This window comes from Debaryomyces fabryi, assembly GCF_001447935.2.
Source record: "Debaryomyces fabryi strain CBS 789 chromosome Unknown contig00193, whole genome shotgun sequence".
NCBI classification, from domain to species: Eukaryota; Fungi; Ascomycota; class Pichiomycetes; order Serinales; family Debaryomycetaceae; genus Debaryomyces; species Debaryomyces fabryi.
In genome coordinates, this window is record NW_015385619.1 from 1 (window position 1) to 16,796 (window position 16,796).

General features: G+C 35.7%; 8 protein-coding genes across 8 annotated transcripts; 4 read left to right on the forward strand and 4 right to left on the reverse strand.

The window, feature by feature from the left end:
- Positions 1-103: 103 nt before the first annotated feature.
- AC631_05318 (pyridoxal 5'-phosphate synthase) lies at positions 104-634 on the reverse strand (the record flags this gene model as incomplete). Its single annotated transcript, XM_015614147.1, has 1 exon — positions 104-634. The coding sequence occupies one exon, from the start codon at positions 632-634 to the stop codon at positions 104-106; it is 531 nt and encodes a 176-aa protein (XP_015465018.1).
- A 133-nt stretch (positions 635-767) lies between these two features.
- Positions 768-2,876, forward strand: ORC4 (origin recognition complex subunit 4; the record flags this gene model as incomplete). Its single annotated transcript, XM_015614148.1, has 1 exon — positions 768-2,876. The coding sequence occupies one exon, from the start codon at positions 768-770 to the stop codon at positions 2,874-2,876; it is 2,109 nt and encodes a 702-aa protein (XP_015465019.1).
- A 426-nt stretch (positions 2,877-3,302) lies between these two features.
- SST2 (GTPase-activating protein) lies at positions 3,303-5,405 on the forward strand (the record flags this gene model as incomplete). The annotated part of the gene is made up of 1 exon (XM_015614149.1): positions 3,303-5,405. One exon carries the CDS (start codon positions 3,303-3,305, stop codon positions 5,403-5,405), a length of 2,103 nt encoding a protein of 700 aa, XP_015465020.1.
- Positions 5,406-5,554: 149 nt separating this feature from the next.
- GCD11 (translation initiation factor eIF2 subunit gamma) lies at positions 5,555-7,144 on the reverse strand (the record flags this gene model as incomplete). The annotated part of the gene is made up of 1 exon (XM_015614150.1): positions 5,555-7,144. The coding sequence occupies one exon, from the start codon at positions 7,142-7,144 to the stop codon at positions 5,555-5,557; it is 1,590 nt and encodes a 529-aa protein (XP_015465021.1).
- A 264-nt stretch (positions 7,145-7,408) lies between these two features.
- LEU3 (leucine-responsive transcriptional regulator) lies at positions 7,409-10,216 on the reverse strand (the record flags this gene model as incomplete). Its single annotated transcript, XM_015614151.1, has 1 exon — positions 7,409-10,216. One exon carries the CDS (start codon positions 10,214-10,216, stop codon positions 7,409-7,411), a length of 2,808 nt encoding a protein of 935 aa, XP_015465022.1.
- Positions 10,217-10,542: 326 nt separating this feature from the next.
- Positions 10,543-11,826, forward strand: AC631_05323 (uncharacterized protein; the record flags this gene model as incomplete). The annotated part of the gene is made up of 1 exon (XM_015614152.1): positions 10,543-11,826. One exon carries the CDS (start codon positions 10,543-10,545, stop codon positions 11,824-11,826), a length of 1,284 nt encoding a protein of 427 aa, XP_015465023.1.
- Positions 11,827-11,958: 132 nt separating this feature from the next.
- AC631_05324 (amino acid permease) lies at positions 11,959-13,695 on the reverse strand (the record flags this gene model as incomplete). Its single annotated transcript, XM_015614153.1, has 1 exon — positions 11,959-13,695. One exon carries the CDS (start codon positions 13,693-13,695, stop codon positions 11,959-11,961), a length of 1,737 nt encoding a protein of 578 aa, XP_015465024.1.
- Positions 13,696-15,029: 1,334 nt separating this feature from the next.
- On the forward strand, positions 15,030-16,667 carry AC631_05325 (uncharacterized protein; the record flags this gene model as incomplete). The annotated part of the gene is made up of 1 exon (XM_015614154.1): positions 15,030-16,667. One exon carries the CDS (start codon positions 15,030-15,032, stop codon positions 16,665-16,667), a length of 1,638 nt encoding a protein of 545 aa, XP_015465025.1.
- Positions 16,668-16,796: the final 129 nt, after the last annotated feature.

Here is a 16,796-nt window from a genome sequence, read left to right on the forward strand (position 1 = left end):
TAACGTCCCTTATAATGAACTCTATGATATTTAATCATCCATGTATTATGAGTATTTAATACTACAACTAATGATTATTAATAACTTGAATATTATTGGATACTTAATATTCTTCGACATTGTTTTCGGTGTCTGTGACCTTACAAAGGTCAATTTTGATAATGAAGAGCGCAGTATTGTCGTCCTTAATATAGTTTTCTGCTTGAACTTCATCAATTGAGCTATTATTCAAGTGCAAGGACTTGAAAAATGTATAGTTTTCTGCATTAACTGGTATCTCTTCAGCCTTACCATTAATCATCACTGAAACTCTGCTAATTTCTGTTTTGTTTAAATTTGTCAAGAATTCATACAATGAATTTCTCCTTTTCCCTGTACCTTCACTAGAGTCTTCAGAGGTGGTCTTTGCGGCCATCCAATCGTGTAACAACAACGAAACGTTTGGATTTGCCACCATATTTTCGTATTTTGTCGTTCCTTTAGGTGTAGTCATGATAATGTAATCCGCATTGCTATGGTAGTACGTATAATTCATCAACGACACATGGGGAATGTTATCTAAACAAGTTGCCAAGTGGACATATCTAGTCGAATTTAACAACTTGGTAACAGATTCTGGTAATTTAGTAGACATTGTCTCGTATTAATCTTGATTGAATTTGAGCTATAATTATTGTGATATCTCTAGTCCTTTAAAGATTTACGGTGCGACCGATCGAAAGTGACAGTGATAAAACCATTTATTGTGTCAGACTTCAGCAATTCGAATGACATCAAAAAACAATATTGAGTTAGATTTCGAAGGTGAATTTGCTCCTATTAAGCCATTATCTGAGGAAGAACTACAAAATGACCGTTTAATTAAACGCATTAAACTTCAAAAGAAGCTTGAAAAGCTTGAAGAGCATGATCTAAGCTCAGATAACAGAACAGAACTCATTAGCGATTACGCTGATTCGATGGCCATTGATAAGCCAGTTAAGAAGTATCAAAAAAGGAGAAGCATAAATGAAAATGCTGATAGCCAAAGGAATAAATCAACACGTATAAACATAGATTGGATTAATGCCCAAAAGAGAAGTACACGTACCCATGAGCATGCAAAAATAAACAAAGATGATAAAAGCAGATCTATTGATGAGGCGATTGATGATCATGAAAATAAAAGTAGGGACTTGGAGAATGATGATCGTAATGTTTCCAAAAGCGCTCAGGGAGAACTGTCAAAACTGAAAAATGAAAAACGCTTACGAGCTGAGAAATTAAAAAATTTCAAATTAACTGATTCAGGATTTGACTCATTAATAAAACGAAGCAGACTTAAAGAGAAGTGGTCAATGAAAGGCGAGAATGATACATATCAAGAAGAAATAAATACAGAACCAGATGGCTTTGATGCATCTCAACAGTACAGAGATTTTAGTGCCAATGAAAATGATGTAAAATTACTCAGGAAGAAGGTACTATCACAACTTGTAAATAAAACAACAAATTTCCCCAATCTACTTGAATCTCCAAATTTAATTAGCAAATATAAAGAAGTTTATAAAATGTTTGAACATACTGTCAGAGATAACGAAGGACATTCGCTGTTGATAATTGGACCAAGATCTTCAGGAAAGACCGCAATCATTCAGCATGCGTTAGACGATTTGTCCTCTAAGTATCCTGGTCAATTTATCACGGTAAGATTAAATGCATACTTACATAATGATGATATCGTTGCATTGAGAGAAGTTGCTAGGCAATTAGATTATAATGCAAAAAAGCTACGCACAAATGACGATGTTAGCTCCGGAAATTTTGAACAGAGATCCATAAGTGACACATTTACTAATATTTTGTCGATATTAGATAAAAGCTCGAATACCTTTAATCAAAATAATAATAATACCGCCAATAATAATGAACAAGAAGCAGTTTCTATAATATTTATTATCGAGGAATTCGAAAATTTTACAAGTGGCAGTAAACAAACCCTCTTGTATAATTTATTTGATTTGTCACAGAGTTCGTCTACTCCAATATGTGTTTTAGGGGTTTCTACTAAAATAACTGCTAGAGAATTGCTCGAAAAGAGAGTCAAAAGTAGATTCAGTCAAAGGATCATTTCCATCAATAAATCTAGCACGATTGATGAGTTTTGGTCTAATTCAAAACTTGGGTTGATATTAAGTAACGAATTTATTGAATCATTGGAAGACAAAACTTATGGGATATTATGGAATCAATATGTGGATTCAATGTATTCATGTAAGTCGTCATATTTGCGTAAATTAATTTATCAAAACTATTTTACAATCAAAAATTTCAAGGACTTCAATAATAATTGCATATATCCAGCTTCCAAAATATCTACGCTGCTGCCATTCCTTCATGATGGAGATTTCAAGAAATATTCCACTAACCAATCTATCAACAATGTTCAATCTATCGTTAAGTCGTTATCAGTTTTAGAGTTGTTATTGATTATTGCTGCTTCAAGATGGATTGAAAAGTTTGACTTGCAAGTCGTAAACTTCAATCTCGCTTACAAAGAGTACGAAGAAATGATTAAGAATTTCAATATTAACTCAGCTACGGTAAATTCATCATCCCTAATTGATAATAATATCCTATCCAACATTACTATTAATCAAAAGATATGGTCGCCAAAGATATTGAAGAATTGTTGGGAATCTTTATACAAGCTAGGAATTTTATTGGATTATGGTGCAGCTACTACTAATGCCGATGGTCAAGTCATATCGACGACAAGTTCGAATAGAAATATTATAATAGAGGATAACAAAATGGTTCAGTTAGATATTACATTGGACGAATTGCATCATCTCATTGATGATCTGAATGTTTATAGATCCTTAACTAAATTGTAACCTAGTGTCAGAATGCGGTATTCCGCATGTTTCATAGTTGAATAATATTATTATTAATTAAAACATTGCTCTTTTATTGCCTCATGTTTCAGAATTATTTTAGTTTCTTATTAAATTGACGCACTAATAAAAAATGGAAAAACGCAACACATTTGAGGCCTTATAATAATATAATAATATAATATTCAATACATTTCGTACATTTCATGACACATATAAGTCCAAAATAGGCATGTTTCATTCGTGTGATAATTACAGAAAGGTTAATTAATTTCTTATTCTTAATTTATGGTAAAACAAGCGTGATTATGAAGTTAAAATTTGCTATATATATATATAAATAGTTCACACCTATGTTTTACAAATAAGTTAAAAACTCTACCAGAATTATTTGGTAAATGTATAACCAAGTTTTATCAACTCAGAATGAAAATTAAAAATATTCTAAATATTAACACCTCAGGGGATTCTTCAAAGACACTCCATGAAACAGTGTTGAAAAATTTCAATAAAACCCCGTCAGGTAAGATTTATGAGAATGAATTAAAGGATATTTACAGTATGATGCTCATTTGCTTAGAATTAAAGGAGATTCAGGGAGTTAGAATGAAACTTAATCCTCTAGCTAAGTCACATCCGTATTCGTTTCATATTGAAGAAGCTTTAGAAAAAATGAAACACTTAGAGGTAAAAATTGAATTATCTAAGACAACGACTACAATATCATATAGTATTAAACCTGATTTAGGATCCGCATTATTAAGTAAGTTCTTCAATGCCAAATTGTTGCACTCGCCTGCTGATAGAACGAGATCAATGCCCAAAAATGGAGTACTCTTGCAACCTACGCCAAAAGGTGTAGCTATTCTACAGGACTTTTATAAGAAGATTGGAGGTAAAAAAGAATCAATTCCCCCAATTTTATTATCCAGCTTGAACTCAATGGATTTATTCAAATTTGATAGAGATCCAATATCTGATAAGATATTATACTCGGATTATTTTCTTCAGTTGATCTTTGTGAAGTTAGTTAGTAATACCCCCAACATTTGGTCCCCTAATAAAAAGCCTGACCCGCTACCTTCAATTGATTCCAAACTAGACTTGAATGAATGCTTTACTGATGGTTTTGATTTTAGTATGTTGGGAATTGATAGAACTACTGTGAACTTGCAAAACCTTTATCCTGGCTGCGAAGGAGTCAATTTCTGGGATAGCCAAAGCAATGGAAGTAATATATCGACTGAAGGAAGAGATAAGAAGTATTGTCTCATTAGCCCTATACATCATACGTATTTTACTAATCCGGAATCAGATTCCCATGTGCAATATTACGTCTCTAATACAGGTGTCAGGTTTCATCAAGATATGGTATTCAGGTCCACTGCAGGGGAAGATGTAATTGTAAATTTATGTATTTCTGGTAAAGCAATATGCCAATGGCTTTGTGATTGTACCGATGTCATAAGCGTTCATCATGCCACTGAGATAGCTGATCTTTTATTGAAGGTAAAATTACTAACACCGATCACATTGTATCCTTCGAACGCTAATCATAAACGATTTCAATCTGATAGATTCTCATTTTACATCCTAAGCAACCAAGGATTAAACATTGCGCATTGGACAGACATAAATCAGAATGAATTGTTTAACAACATTGAAGAAATCCCAACAGAAAGACTCACTTATAAAGAATTATCAAGCCAGAGTGTTGAATCATTTATAGATAACTGTGAGGCTAGAGATCCCAGGTCGCAAATTAGTCAGAAAATTCCAATAACAACCTTACAGGACAACTTGAAAGACCCTGGAATGAGGTATTTATTCAAAAAGCATCTAGAGAAGGAATTCTGTTCAGAAAATCTAGAAGCATATTTGCAGTTAAAACAATTCCATAAAAAAATAACCATCCTAAGCCAACTTCTCATATTCAAGAGAAGCTGCATGAAGCAGGTTACGAGATCTATTGACTGTCAAATTATCCAATTGGCTAACACATGCTTAGGTATGGCATACCACATTTATTTCAGTTACCTTAGTTCAGATTCTCCTTTCTTGTTAAACATTAATTATAACTTGAAGGAAAAAATAACAAGAATTATGTTAAACAAGTCTATGATTTCGAGTGCACCTACTCAAGATTATACCAAAACCCCCATACAAGAAAATTCTGGAGATGATTCTGAACCACAAAGTATAGCAGACGACATGGATTTGGGATGTTCTCCAAAATCTACATCACCTGTTACATCCATTAAGCTGCCTACAAGTAACAATAAGGCAAGAATTACTGGGGATTCTAACATTAAAAGGCAAGATATTGTGTATGAAGAATTTGACTTCCAATTCAAATCCCCGATGGAACAAAATATCAGAAATACTTTAAATATTTTAGTTCAAGTTTCAGAGATCTTTGAAGCAACAGCAAATCATATTTACAGATTAATGGAAGTTGATTCATTTCCTAAATTTTTGGATAGCGACATCTATCGGCGTGCAACTTCTTACATAGAACTTAGAAAATAATTACATAGCATAACCATTATTAGAAATAATTTTAACGAATTCAACTATATTAACTCATACAGCATTGACTATTTAAAGGAAAAATTATAGAAACGAATAAGGGATATATATAGCTATAAATACAATACAAAGGTCAATCATAAACAGATTTATGCAATAGGTTCCAAAGTGGTACCTTTTTTAATAGTAGCCCAACCAATTAAACGCCAATGCTTTTCAATACGTCTAGATAAAGCAATCTTTTCATCAACTTCAGTACAAGCAGGAGAAGTTAATTGTAAACGTGCCATATCAGCTCTGACAGCGATGACTCTGGCACCTGTTGCTGTAGAACCAATATTAACCATCAAAACTTCACCAACTTCTAACTTACGAACCTTTGCACCTTGCTTTTGACCGTCAGTCTTAACACCCAATAATCTTCTCAATAAGAAGTAATTGATTTCAATATCAGTGTAAATAGAAGGTAAGTTACCTTTAGCACCAACCACTTGACCGACCAATCTATCAGCCCTACATAAAGTAGGATCAACCTTGGTACCAACACCGATTAAACCACCAGGAACAGCAAATTTCAAATCATTATGTTCAGCAAATAAAGATACAATATTGGAGAAAATAGGCTTACATTGAATTTTACCGTTATCGTCCTTAGTAACAATACCCGGTCTGATTTCAATTTCGTCACCAATCTTAAAAACACCGTTCAAGATGGAACCACCAGCGACACCACCCTTCAAGTCATCAATCTCGGCACCTGGTTTATTAACATCGAAAGATCTAATAACGATCAATCTTGGAGTAGCCATGAAGTCTCTTGGAGGAATTGGAATAGAGTTCACAATAAATTGATTAACAGCATCGATATTATATTTTAATTGGGCAGAAATTGGAACAATTGGAGCACCATCTGCAATAGTACCTCTGATGAAACTCAAAATAGATTTCTGATGTTCCAAAGCTGATTCCTCTCTCATTAAATCAACCTTGTTTTGTAAGATAATAACATGCTTCAATTTCATAATTTCAATGGCAGCTAAATGTTCAGATGTTTGTGGTTGTGGACAGCTTTCATTACCAGCAACCAACAACAATGCAGCATCCATAACGGCTGCACCCGACAACATAGTACTCATTAAAATATCGTGACCTGGACAATCAACGAACGACACATGTCTGACCAACTTATAACGACCTTCACAGCCCTCTCTTTGACACTTTGGTCTTATTTCTTTGTCGGATTTGAATGATCTATAACAATCTGGTTCTGGGCATTCTTCATTGTCACACCTGTAAATCTTAGCATTAGCATACCCTAACTTAATAGTAATGTTTCTTTCTAATTCATCCTTGAAACGAACGGTCTGAACACCTGAAATAGCCCTCACAACGGTGGATTTACCGTGTGCAACATGTCCAATAGTACCAATATTAATGGTGGCTTGTCTATTGATAATTTCTGCTGACAAAGGTGTCAATTCTGAAAAATCTGGGTTAGTTGGTTGTTCTGGTAATCCTCCTCCCTCTTCGAATTCTCTTTTGGCTGCTTCTTCATCAAATTCATCCTCTAATCCAGCAAACGCCACTGATTTCTTTTCTTTGCTTGCTTCTTGGGGCTCTTCGCCTTGTTCATTATCACTTTCGACATCATGTTCGTATTGAACATCAAGTTCGTGATCTTCGGCAGAACCACCGATCACAATATCTGGTGTAGCATTTTCAATATCGTCGTATGACATATCTATAACTTTCAACTAGTAAAACTACGGCAGAAACCTATTTGTATACTGTATATCAATTTTTTCAAAGCGTTTATTACAATCATTGACTAACTAAATTGAAATTTTTCATTTGGTAAAAGTACACGACTTTTGATTTTTGTTGATAGAGTAGTGTATGAACCATGTATATGATTCTATACCAATGTTGTAGCTATATTACACGTCTATATGCCCTATGTCGTTATATATTGTACAGAAGTAAGGTATTCGTCATTCGTAAGCCTACCTAGTATGAAAACCAAAATCATTCATGACACTGTCCACGTCTTTCCAGAGTAAATCAGTATTGATGTCAAGGTGATCTATTTCTAGATTCTCTAAACCACCTTGAATAGGAGATTCGTTTAGTACCATGTCAGTTAATGGTATATCCAAATTACTTCTATTGGCAACATTTGAATTCGGGTTGCGTGAGGAATTGTTCCTTGTGTTCTGGTTAGAGTAGTACGAGTGCATTCTCTGCTGATCAGGCAATCTTTCGCCTTCATTATTGAAACCGGTTTTTGCAGGCTGGTTGTATTCGGTGTAGATTTTCGTGCGACGAAATTGATCATTATCTTGATGGGAATTCGGAGTGACAATTTTGTAGGGTGATGTTCCTGACATATTCTGAGTTCCTTGTTGCGGAGAGTCAGAACTTTCTCGCGTTCGTTTATACGGGTTATTTGGGTTGTTGGATTCCATAGACATGAATAAACTACTTCTGTTTCCATGTACAGGGATTGGCTGTGGGTCCAATGGAATTGTCTGGATAATTTTTCTGGCTTTTGATTCCGCATTAACCGTTCCAGATAATGAACGTTGTCTCTTTGTCCTGCTCGACGTGTTACTGCTAGGTGTGGATTTTGGACTTCCACTAGCTTTCTGACTTCCTTCAATAGACTTTTCTTCCTCTTCAGATGCTACGGCCTCGTCATTGTCTGCATATCCGTACTCTTCTTCATCTTCGCAAGAAACACCTTCGTTTTCTTCCTCCCCATCATTTCCTTGATTTTGCTCATTTCTACTATTCAATATAATCATACCTACTTGATCACGTAAGAGGTATAGACAATCAAAAAAAACTGACGCGGCCATTCTGGTTCTGATGTTGATGCTTAAACTGGTTAATTTTTTTTCATCTAGTGTTGCAAAAAGCAGCCACATATTCCTCATTATTCCACTTGACCTATGTGCCATGTCATGCTTCAATATAGATGCCTTTGCGGCTAATGAGATTGCAGTTAAATAACTTTGTCTTCCAGAGCCTAAATCAATTACATTCTTCAATGACGAGTGGGATAGTTTCCCTATAATACACGAAGCTTGCCAAATATTCAAAATATAGACACCTGGCAAGTACTTAATAAATGTTTGAGTCTTAGTCTGGCATAATTGTGCATGGTTTACTAACGCTATTGCGGCATTGTAGAGACGTACTAATCCTTTCTGTAACTCAAAGTAGGCAATTCTGGATGAGTCCATGAAATAGTATGTGAGGAGGTGAACTCTTGCCGTCAATAACTGAAATTCTCTGAAGCCGTCATCTGCTGGCATATCATTCTTTACTTTCAATTCAAGTTCATCCAATTGTCGGGATAAGATTTTTAACAAGGGCAATCTTTCAGTAGGATCAATCAAGCCGCAGCTATCAGTTGGGTTTGAATTCAAAGTTTTTGCAACTTGGTCTTCGAAATGAGCAATCTCCATCATGAATTGAATTGATTTTGGAATTTGTAAACTAGTTCCAGACTTACGTGAATTATATATTGATGTATCAAACTGAACAAAAGCTGGAAATCCAAACGCAGTGGCAACATCTTGAGAAACAGTATTACACACTATCCATGTCTTTGCTTGCTCTTGGCTCATGGCAAGTTCTTGTGGAGTTTTAGGTTCTTTACTATCATGTGCCACTAACAGCCCAGGAGTATGCAAACCAATGCGGATAGCTTGGAACAATGCAACACCGATAGTATTCCAAGATGAATCAGCACTCAATGAAGACGTAATTGGCGGCCAATATGTATATAATAAAAATGCTTGCACTGAATACACAGAGCTGGCATTCATTATTGGTTCGTCTTCAACTGTCGGATTATATCTCGTTATCGGAGAGATTGTAATTTCTGCTAAGATGCCTTTTATAATTGGTGATAATTTTATAAGCAACAATTTTTGCGAATTATCGTGGTACCTTCTTAATGATACAAACATAATAACCCAGAAAAGTGCAGGACATAACCTATATATTCTTTCAGGACCCATAGATACGTCAACAACAGGTAAAATGGGATGGTAGTAATCAACATACTCCACAAATAAAGCTTTGATGATCTCGCTAGATAACGAGACATCATCTAGTCGTTTTTCCTCGCATAATAGATCCTGCTCCGGTATTATCACTTTCTCTGCTTTTGAAACGAACTTTTCTTCTGGTGGGTTCGCTTGAACCATGGGCCTCGTTATCGAAGGAGTATTAGGTATAGAATTATTCGTTTCAGACGAGTCATGGAAGTATCTCGTGTCATACTGAGCATTATAGGGCGAAACCGATGACGGCCATGATTCAGAAATATTTTGGGTACGTTGGATGTGTGACCTGTCTGGTTGATATTGAAGTTGAATTCGGTCATTTGCCAGTTGTGGTTGAGGAGACACAGATGAGATGGTGGCCAGCGTAGGATCATTAGACAATGTGGGCACCTTACTGAGTAATTCTGCTGCTTGTGTCGTTGTAAGTTTCTTCTTCAATTCTGAAAACTCCTTTTCTATCTGAGCTATTCTCGCTCTCTTATAAGTTCTTTTATAATCCGATTTTAAATTGCATTGAAGGCCCTTCTTGGCACATCTTGAACATGGAGCTGGATGCTTCTCGTGTGCATCACATCTCGATTTCTGTTGACGACATTCAACACATGCCATTCTCTTAGTTTTTCCATTCTTCATTTGATTAGAGTCGCCAGCTCCTGGCGACATTTGATTGTTATTCTTATTTCCAGATGCCTCATCGTTCAATTGTTGATTAAGAACTTGTAGCTCGTGTGACATATTAGCTATATGTGCTAAATTATGTAACGAGGTTTGGTGTAACCCATCACTCATTATTATCACTATTCGATATATTCCTCTTTCTTCGTACTATGACCTAATAAGTAGTTAATTGATATTATTGTGTTTATCTGATGACTATGGAGCTCTTAAAAAAAAAAAATTTATGCCGCACAACGGCTGGAAAACAGTTCCAATAGAATATAGATAGACTAGCCCAAATATACATAGAAATAAAGAACTGAGTTATCAAAATGCATCTAGCTCGCTCGTTCAGACAGTCTAACTGTGATATACGGCTTCTTTGGGGTTCAGTGTTTATGAGAATGGCAAGTTATGGGCTAACTAATCAAGTTTTAACTCTATATCTCGAAGCATTGAATATATCAGAAACAAAAATCGGATTATTCATGACCCTAACATTGGTAGGTGATACTATTATATCATACTTTTTGACATGGTATGCGGACCATATAGGAAGAAGACTTGTTATGATTATTGGGACACTTATGATGATTACGTCTGGTTTAACATTTGCATTCTGTTCCAATTTTATAATCTTGCTAATTGCGGCAATATTTGGGGTGATTTCTCCATCGGGAGATGAGACAGGTCCTTTCAAGAGTGTAGAAGAAGCATCAATTGCACATTTGACGCCACATAACCATAGACCAGAAATATTTGCATTTCATGGGTTGTTTGCTACAGCCGGTGCAGCACTTGGGGCATTATTCTGTGGAATCATCGTTGACCACTTGCATTTGAATTTAGAGTGGTCTATTGAAAACAGTTACCGCTTTATATTTATAGTTTATGCTGGCATAGCGGTGGTGAAATTTGTATTCATGATATTTTTGACTGAGAAATGTGAAGTTTACTATGATGATGAGGAACTGTCTGATGATTCTACTGAAGAATCGTCTTTATTGAATGAAAACGATTATTCCGAGGACTCTTCCAATCTAATTAGAACATCTAATGGAAAACTGAAATTTTCGGGCCTCTCCCCACAAACCAAGCACTATTTATCTAGATTATTGGTTATTTTCATGCTCGATTCTTTGGGATATGGCTTTATGCCATCTTCGTGGGTTGTTTATTATTTTAAGAAAGCCTTTAAGGTTACGGCCACCGGATTGGGGGTGTTATTCTTTCTTACAAATTCAATAGATTCGGTTTCCTCATTGCCCTCAGCTTACTTTGCAAAAATATTGGGTCCTGTCAAAGCGATATTATTCACCCAAGCACCATCTGCTATTTTTTTCATTCTAATTGCATTTATGAACAGATTTATCCCAGCATCTGGATGTTTGTTGTTATATTTTGCTACGTCTACTATGGATGTTGTTCCAAGGCAAGTGTTGTTAACTTCTATTATGCCTAATAATGAATTGACAAAGGTTATGGGTATTGTGAATATAGGAAAAACTTTTGCTCGATGCATTGGTCCAATCTTTACAGGCAAGTTGGCAGAAAAGAAGCTTTTGCATTATGCGTTCGTAATAAATGGAAGTTGTGTTTTATTAGCAGATTTGATTTTAGCCACAAACTTCCTTCACTTGGATGAAGAAATCTTAAAGAAACAAAAAATTGACTATAACATACAATAAAATGCAAAATTAATTGTTAATATATATTATATACAGTTATATCTATAATGGCAGCTATTCTTAAAGCTATAAGTCATGTAATCGTTAAAAATGTTAAGTATTTAAATTAGAAATTTAATTAGAATAAAGTCGTTAGAATAAGAAGTTCCAAATTTTCCTGTAAATTGGATGAGCATCTCTGATGTCTTTTTCTTCTTTAAGTTCCTGCTTTAATTTGTCGATATCAGTTTCCCTACGACCTGTATCAAGATCCATAGTGGCCAAAGGTACGATTGTATTGAGTTTTCTAGAATATAATTTATGTGACACGAGGAAAACCAAAACAACGACAGCTCCAAGATAATTTTCAAAAAATGTAGTGGCATTAGGAGACTGGCCCAATGGGAATAAAGATATCCAAAATTGCAAACATAAGACAATAAATAAAAGTACTGCTGCGTAGACAGAACCCCAAAATCCTGTCAATGCACGGTAAGGCAATTCATCAAGAGATCTTCCTTGTTTTTTCATGGCCAATCTAAATCTAATATGAGACAAGTTCACTGAGAACCAAGTGAAAAGAGTAGAAAGACCCGATAATGCCATTAACCAAGCAAACACCTCAGTCTGTTTAGGAGATGCTGCAACGAACGACAATAATCCAACAATTGCAGACGCTAAAATACCAACTAATGGACGTCCCTTTCTATCAACGTAATCAAAACATTTTGGAGCTAAACCTTGTTCTGCCAAGGAAAGAATAGTTCTACTGAATCCATAAACGGAAGAGTTACCGATGGATAATAATGAGATTAAGACAATCACGTTGAAAATGGAGGGTAATGCAGTAATTCCACCTGCTTTGATGGCAATAACAAAAGGTGAGGCTGATGCGTCTGATGAACTTGAACCATCAAGCAAATCAGGTGAATCATACGGAACTAAGAACCCAACTAAAGTCAAGGTAATCATGTAGAAAAGTAAAATTCTCCAAAAGACTTGTTTAATGGCAGATGGCAACACAATTCTTGGATTACCAGCTGTTTCTGCTGCAGTTAATCCAACCAATTCAGTACCAGCAAGAGAATATGTTGCAGTAATTAAAACACTCACAACACCCTTGAATCCAGCGGCGAAAGCTCCTGGGTTGTGCCAGTATTCTGCACCAATAAAACCACTTTGGCCACCACCACATATAAGCACAATGGCTAAAATGTTAAAACCAATGATTCCAAGAACTTTAATCAAAGATGCGATAAATTCAGCTTCTCCGAATCCCTTATTTCCACATAAGTTAAGCCCTATAATTAACACATAAAAGATAGCAACCCATGCTACAGAGTTGATATCAGATTGCCAAAAATTAATAGTCATCGAAGATGCCACTAATTCCAATGGCAAGACCACTACCCAGAAGATGGCGTAGTTCCATCCGACTGCAAACCCCCACGATGGGTCAACAAAACGAGTGGCATAAGTAGAAAACGACCCTGAGATTGGAAATAATGCTGCTAATTCTGCTAATGATTGCATGGTACAGTAAAGGAAAGTCGATACCAAGCCCCATGCAATAAGCAAACTAGCAGGACCGTTAGTTAAAGCAGGCCCAACCCCAATGAACAACCCCAGTCCAACACATCCTCCGATTGCAATCATTTGTAATTGACGTTTCTTCAAATTTTGTGATAAGTCTGTTTTTGAAGTCTTTTGGATAGCTCTTTCTAAACCGTCCAAATCCTGTTCGTCGAATTTGTCATCTCTTTCGGCTCTTTTGAACGAATTTTTAAGATGTTGCCATTTAGATTCACCATCATGACTCGATACATCTTTCACATAAAACCCATTCGAGTCACTCGATTTCGAGTTTATATCCATACTTTCGCTAGACATTGTCTTACTAATTGTACTTTAAAATATGTCTGAAGATTTGTAGTTTTTATATATTTAAAGCTTTTTACACCGGTTCAGGCATCTTCTCTACGGCATTTCTTTTAACGGCAAGAATAGTGTATGCAGTCTGCTGCAAAATGATGAATGCCTTTTTTTCCCCAACCATAACGGATTGTACCCGCTCGACCTGAATGAGTCTTCTGACTATAGATGTGTCAATTTATCTTTAACTATATATCTTACAACAGACTCTTCAACAATCAACAAGTATATTATTGTATAGTGTTCTACAATTAGAGTATCAGTTTTTATGCATAGAACATAACTTAAGTTTTGTCACGTTTCTATTTTTTTTTTTCTTTTTTTTTTGGTTGCAACGGTATTTTCGTATGATAAGCCTTCCTCACCAAACCGGCAACGACCCAGCAGCATACCGAAAAAATCTACAAGCATAATATGAGTCAAAGAGAAAGGTTGTAGCTTCGGTTCTAGGTATGAAGTACAATATCATAATCGCCTTGCATACGTGTGATGAGAGTGTAGTGCGATAACTACCACTTCCCCTGACGACCGTTTAAATAGGTTGATTGCGCGCAAATGACAATACTAAGTAAGTCGGACCAGCGGTATCACTATAATGTATCGTTGACCTTTGCAAAGCAGAGATCCTTTAAGTCTTGTACATGGTTGCATTATTTATTAACGAAGCTATTAGTAGCATTAAGAACCCCTTATGATTCAATAGCAGTAATCCGTTAATCAATCGAACACACTTTATCGTGATTAAAATGATAAAATGCGCAGTATCCGGTACATTAGTATTTCATTTCGGAGTTGAGATAGTTCGGGGGCGTTTGAAGAATGATCTGCTCTCTATCGATTGACTCATCAAGATCATATTTTCTGTATATTGCTCTAGTAGAAATTTGACTGCATGCGTATTATACTGTCCATAGTCTGGTATGTGTGTGGTACTGGTGTAGGAGTGAGCTGTTAAAAGGAGGTCACTTCATTAAATTAATTGAACTTATAACCGCCAACAATCTACTAATACTGATACATATATACACATATGTGACTCTATATATAGTAGCACGTCCCATCGCAGCAGCTTATCCTTTCATATTGCCATAATAATGGTTTGGCTGCAATACCAGTTGTATGATGGATGCCCCCGGAATTTCCCATTTCCTTGTATCACACGTGCCGCAATCAGTCGTAATTGCCAGTGTCATGGAATACGTGGAGAATTACATATATAGTGTTCTCCTGATCATTAGATTCAGTATTGATTTAGCTTGACAATACTATAGAGAAGTATTGAAGTATCAATAATGCCATCATCAATTAAATTTCGCGTTACGAATGCACCAGATAAGTTATTAGAAATATACACCCTCTGTGGAACAGAATGGGGAGGTAAGCTTAGCCCACGTCAATTTGGTGAAACGCTTACCGAAAATCATTTGAAAGATATTGAAAATGGTAAAAAGCCTAATGCGTTTTACTTTGAGGATGTAGAGACAGGAAAAGTGGTTACGTGTGCGGTAGTTAAACATATGAAGGGGTTTTATAAAGATGCCGATCGGTCGCAAGCCATTTCTTCGGTCCCAGATCCAGCAACATTTGGGGTTCGTAATGTTACTATATTGTTGTTCTGTTATGTGTTCTGTCATAAAGACTATAGAGGAAAGGGATTGGCCAAAGATCTTATTGAGAAAGTCATTGAGTACACAGAAGATAAGCTAGTGGAAGACCATGTTGAGCTGAGCAATGCTGAAAAGAAGGATAGTTTTAAGAATATGGTTGTTACTGATGGTAAAGTTGACAAAAGTTTAGCCAATTACTATTTGGGAAAACAATATTTTTGGGTATTGTACTCGGGAGTACAGGATTATTACAAAAGATTTGGATTCAAGTCTTATCCATTAGATTTTTACAAAGTTCCCACTTCAATTATTAATGATGAGCAAGAGAAGCTTGTTAGAAATCTTATTAAGAAGGAGGGGAATATTGATCCTAGCCTTACTGGCAAACATTTGAGATTTTTACATTCTTCGAAAAAGCAAGACCAAGATATAATCCAATTTATTTTACAGGATAAAGAATTGGAAATATTGACTGACTTGAACAAGCTGATATTTCATTCCGAATTAGCTGGTAGTCATAAATCATCGTCATCTTTAACAAATTTGTCAAGTATGTTGCAATTATCTAAGCTTGGCTCTAATGTTGCATTGACATCTATAAATGAGGGTGACAACAATCAACCAGGTTCACCAGGACGTAGAAAATCCTCAATTCAAGAGGTATCTGTCCCAAAATTTTCCTTTAAACCTGACTACAATAGTTTTCTCAATTTGGTTTCTCTTGAACAAGCTTCTGCTAAAGGCCTGAAAGATGAACGTGCAATTGAGTATACTGATATTCAAGGTGCAATTCTCACCAATGACTTGCAGCAAAAGTCTTATTATATCCTTTGGTGTTCCTTCAAACAACAAATGTTGTGCATATTAGCAATTGGTGAGTTGAAGTTTGACATGCTCGGAAATATAGGAGATCCAACTGGTAGTATGGGAGGAAGGCGTAGTCGCCGTGGCTCTTCATTTACAGGAATTAATGAGATGGGTGGTTTTAACTTTCAAGATTTAGATCTTCTTATTAGTACGGCCTGTTTGGTAGCTAAGAATAGACCTATTCCAAAGGACGATTCAGTGTTTGTCTCAGTAAATGATTTGCCTACTAACATTCCGATTACCGTCTTATATGATTACTTTATGAACTACTTGCCAAAGAATTTTGAAATGGTGCATTCACCCCATGATGAAACTACCCCAGCGGAGACTAGTGTTGAAATTGTAACAGATGCAGATGTAAAATTAGGAGTTTTACCAATGTTAAAAAGATTTGGCAAGACCTCGCTAGACTTTAATTTAGATTGGACCTCGGATGGTCTTTGGTCCTGGGGTTAATTTAGAATCAGATAGATTATTAATTTGTCAATCTTTAAAAATTAATTGAAAGTATACTTGTTTAATATTATGCAAGCAATTTCTTCTAAGTGTAGTATAATCTCTGTAATATTAATGCGAAAAAAAAAT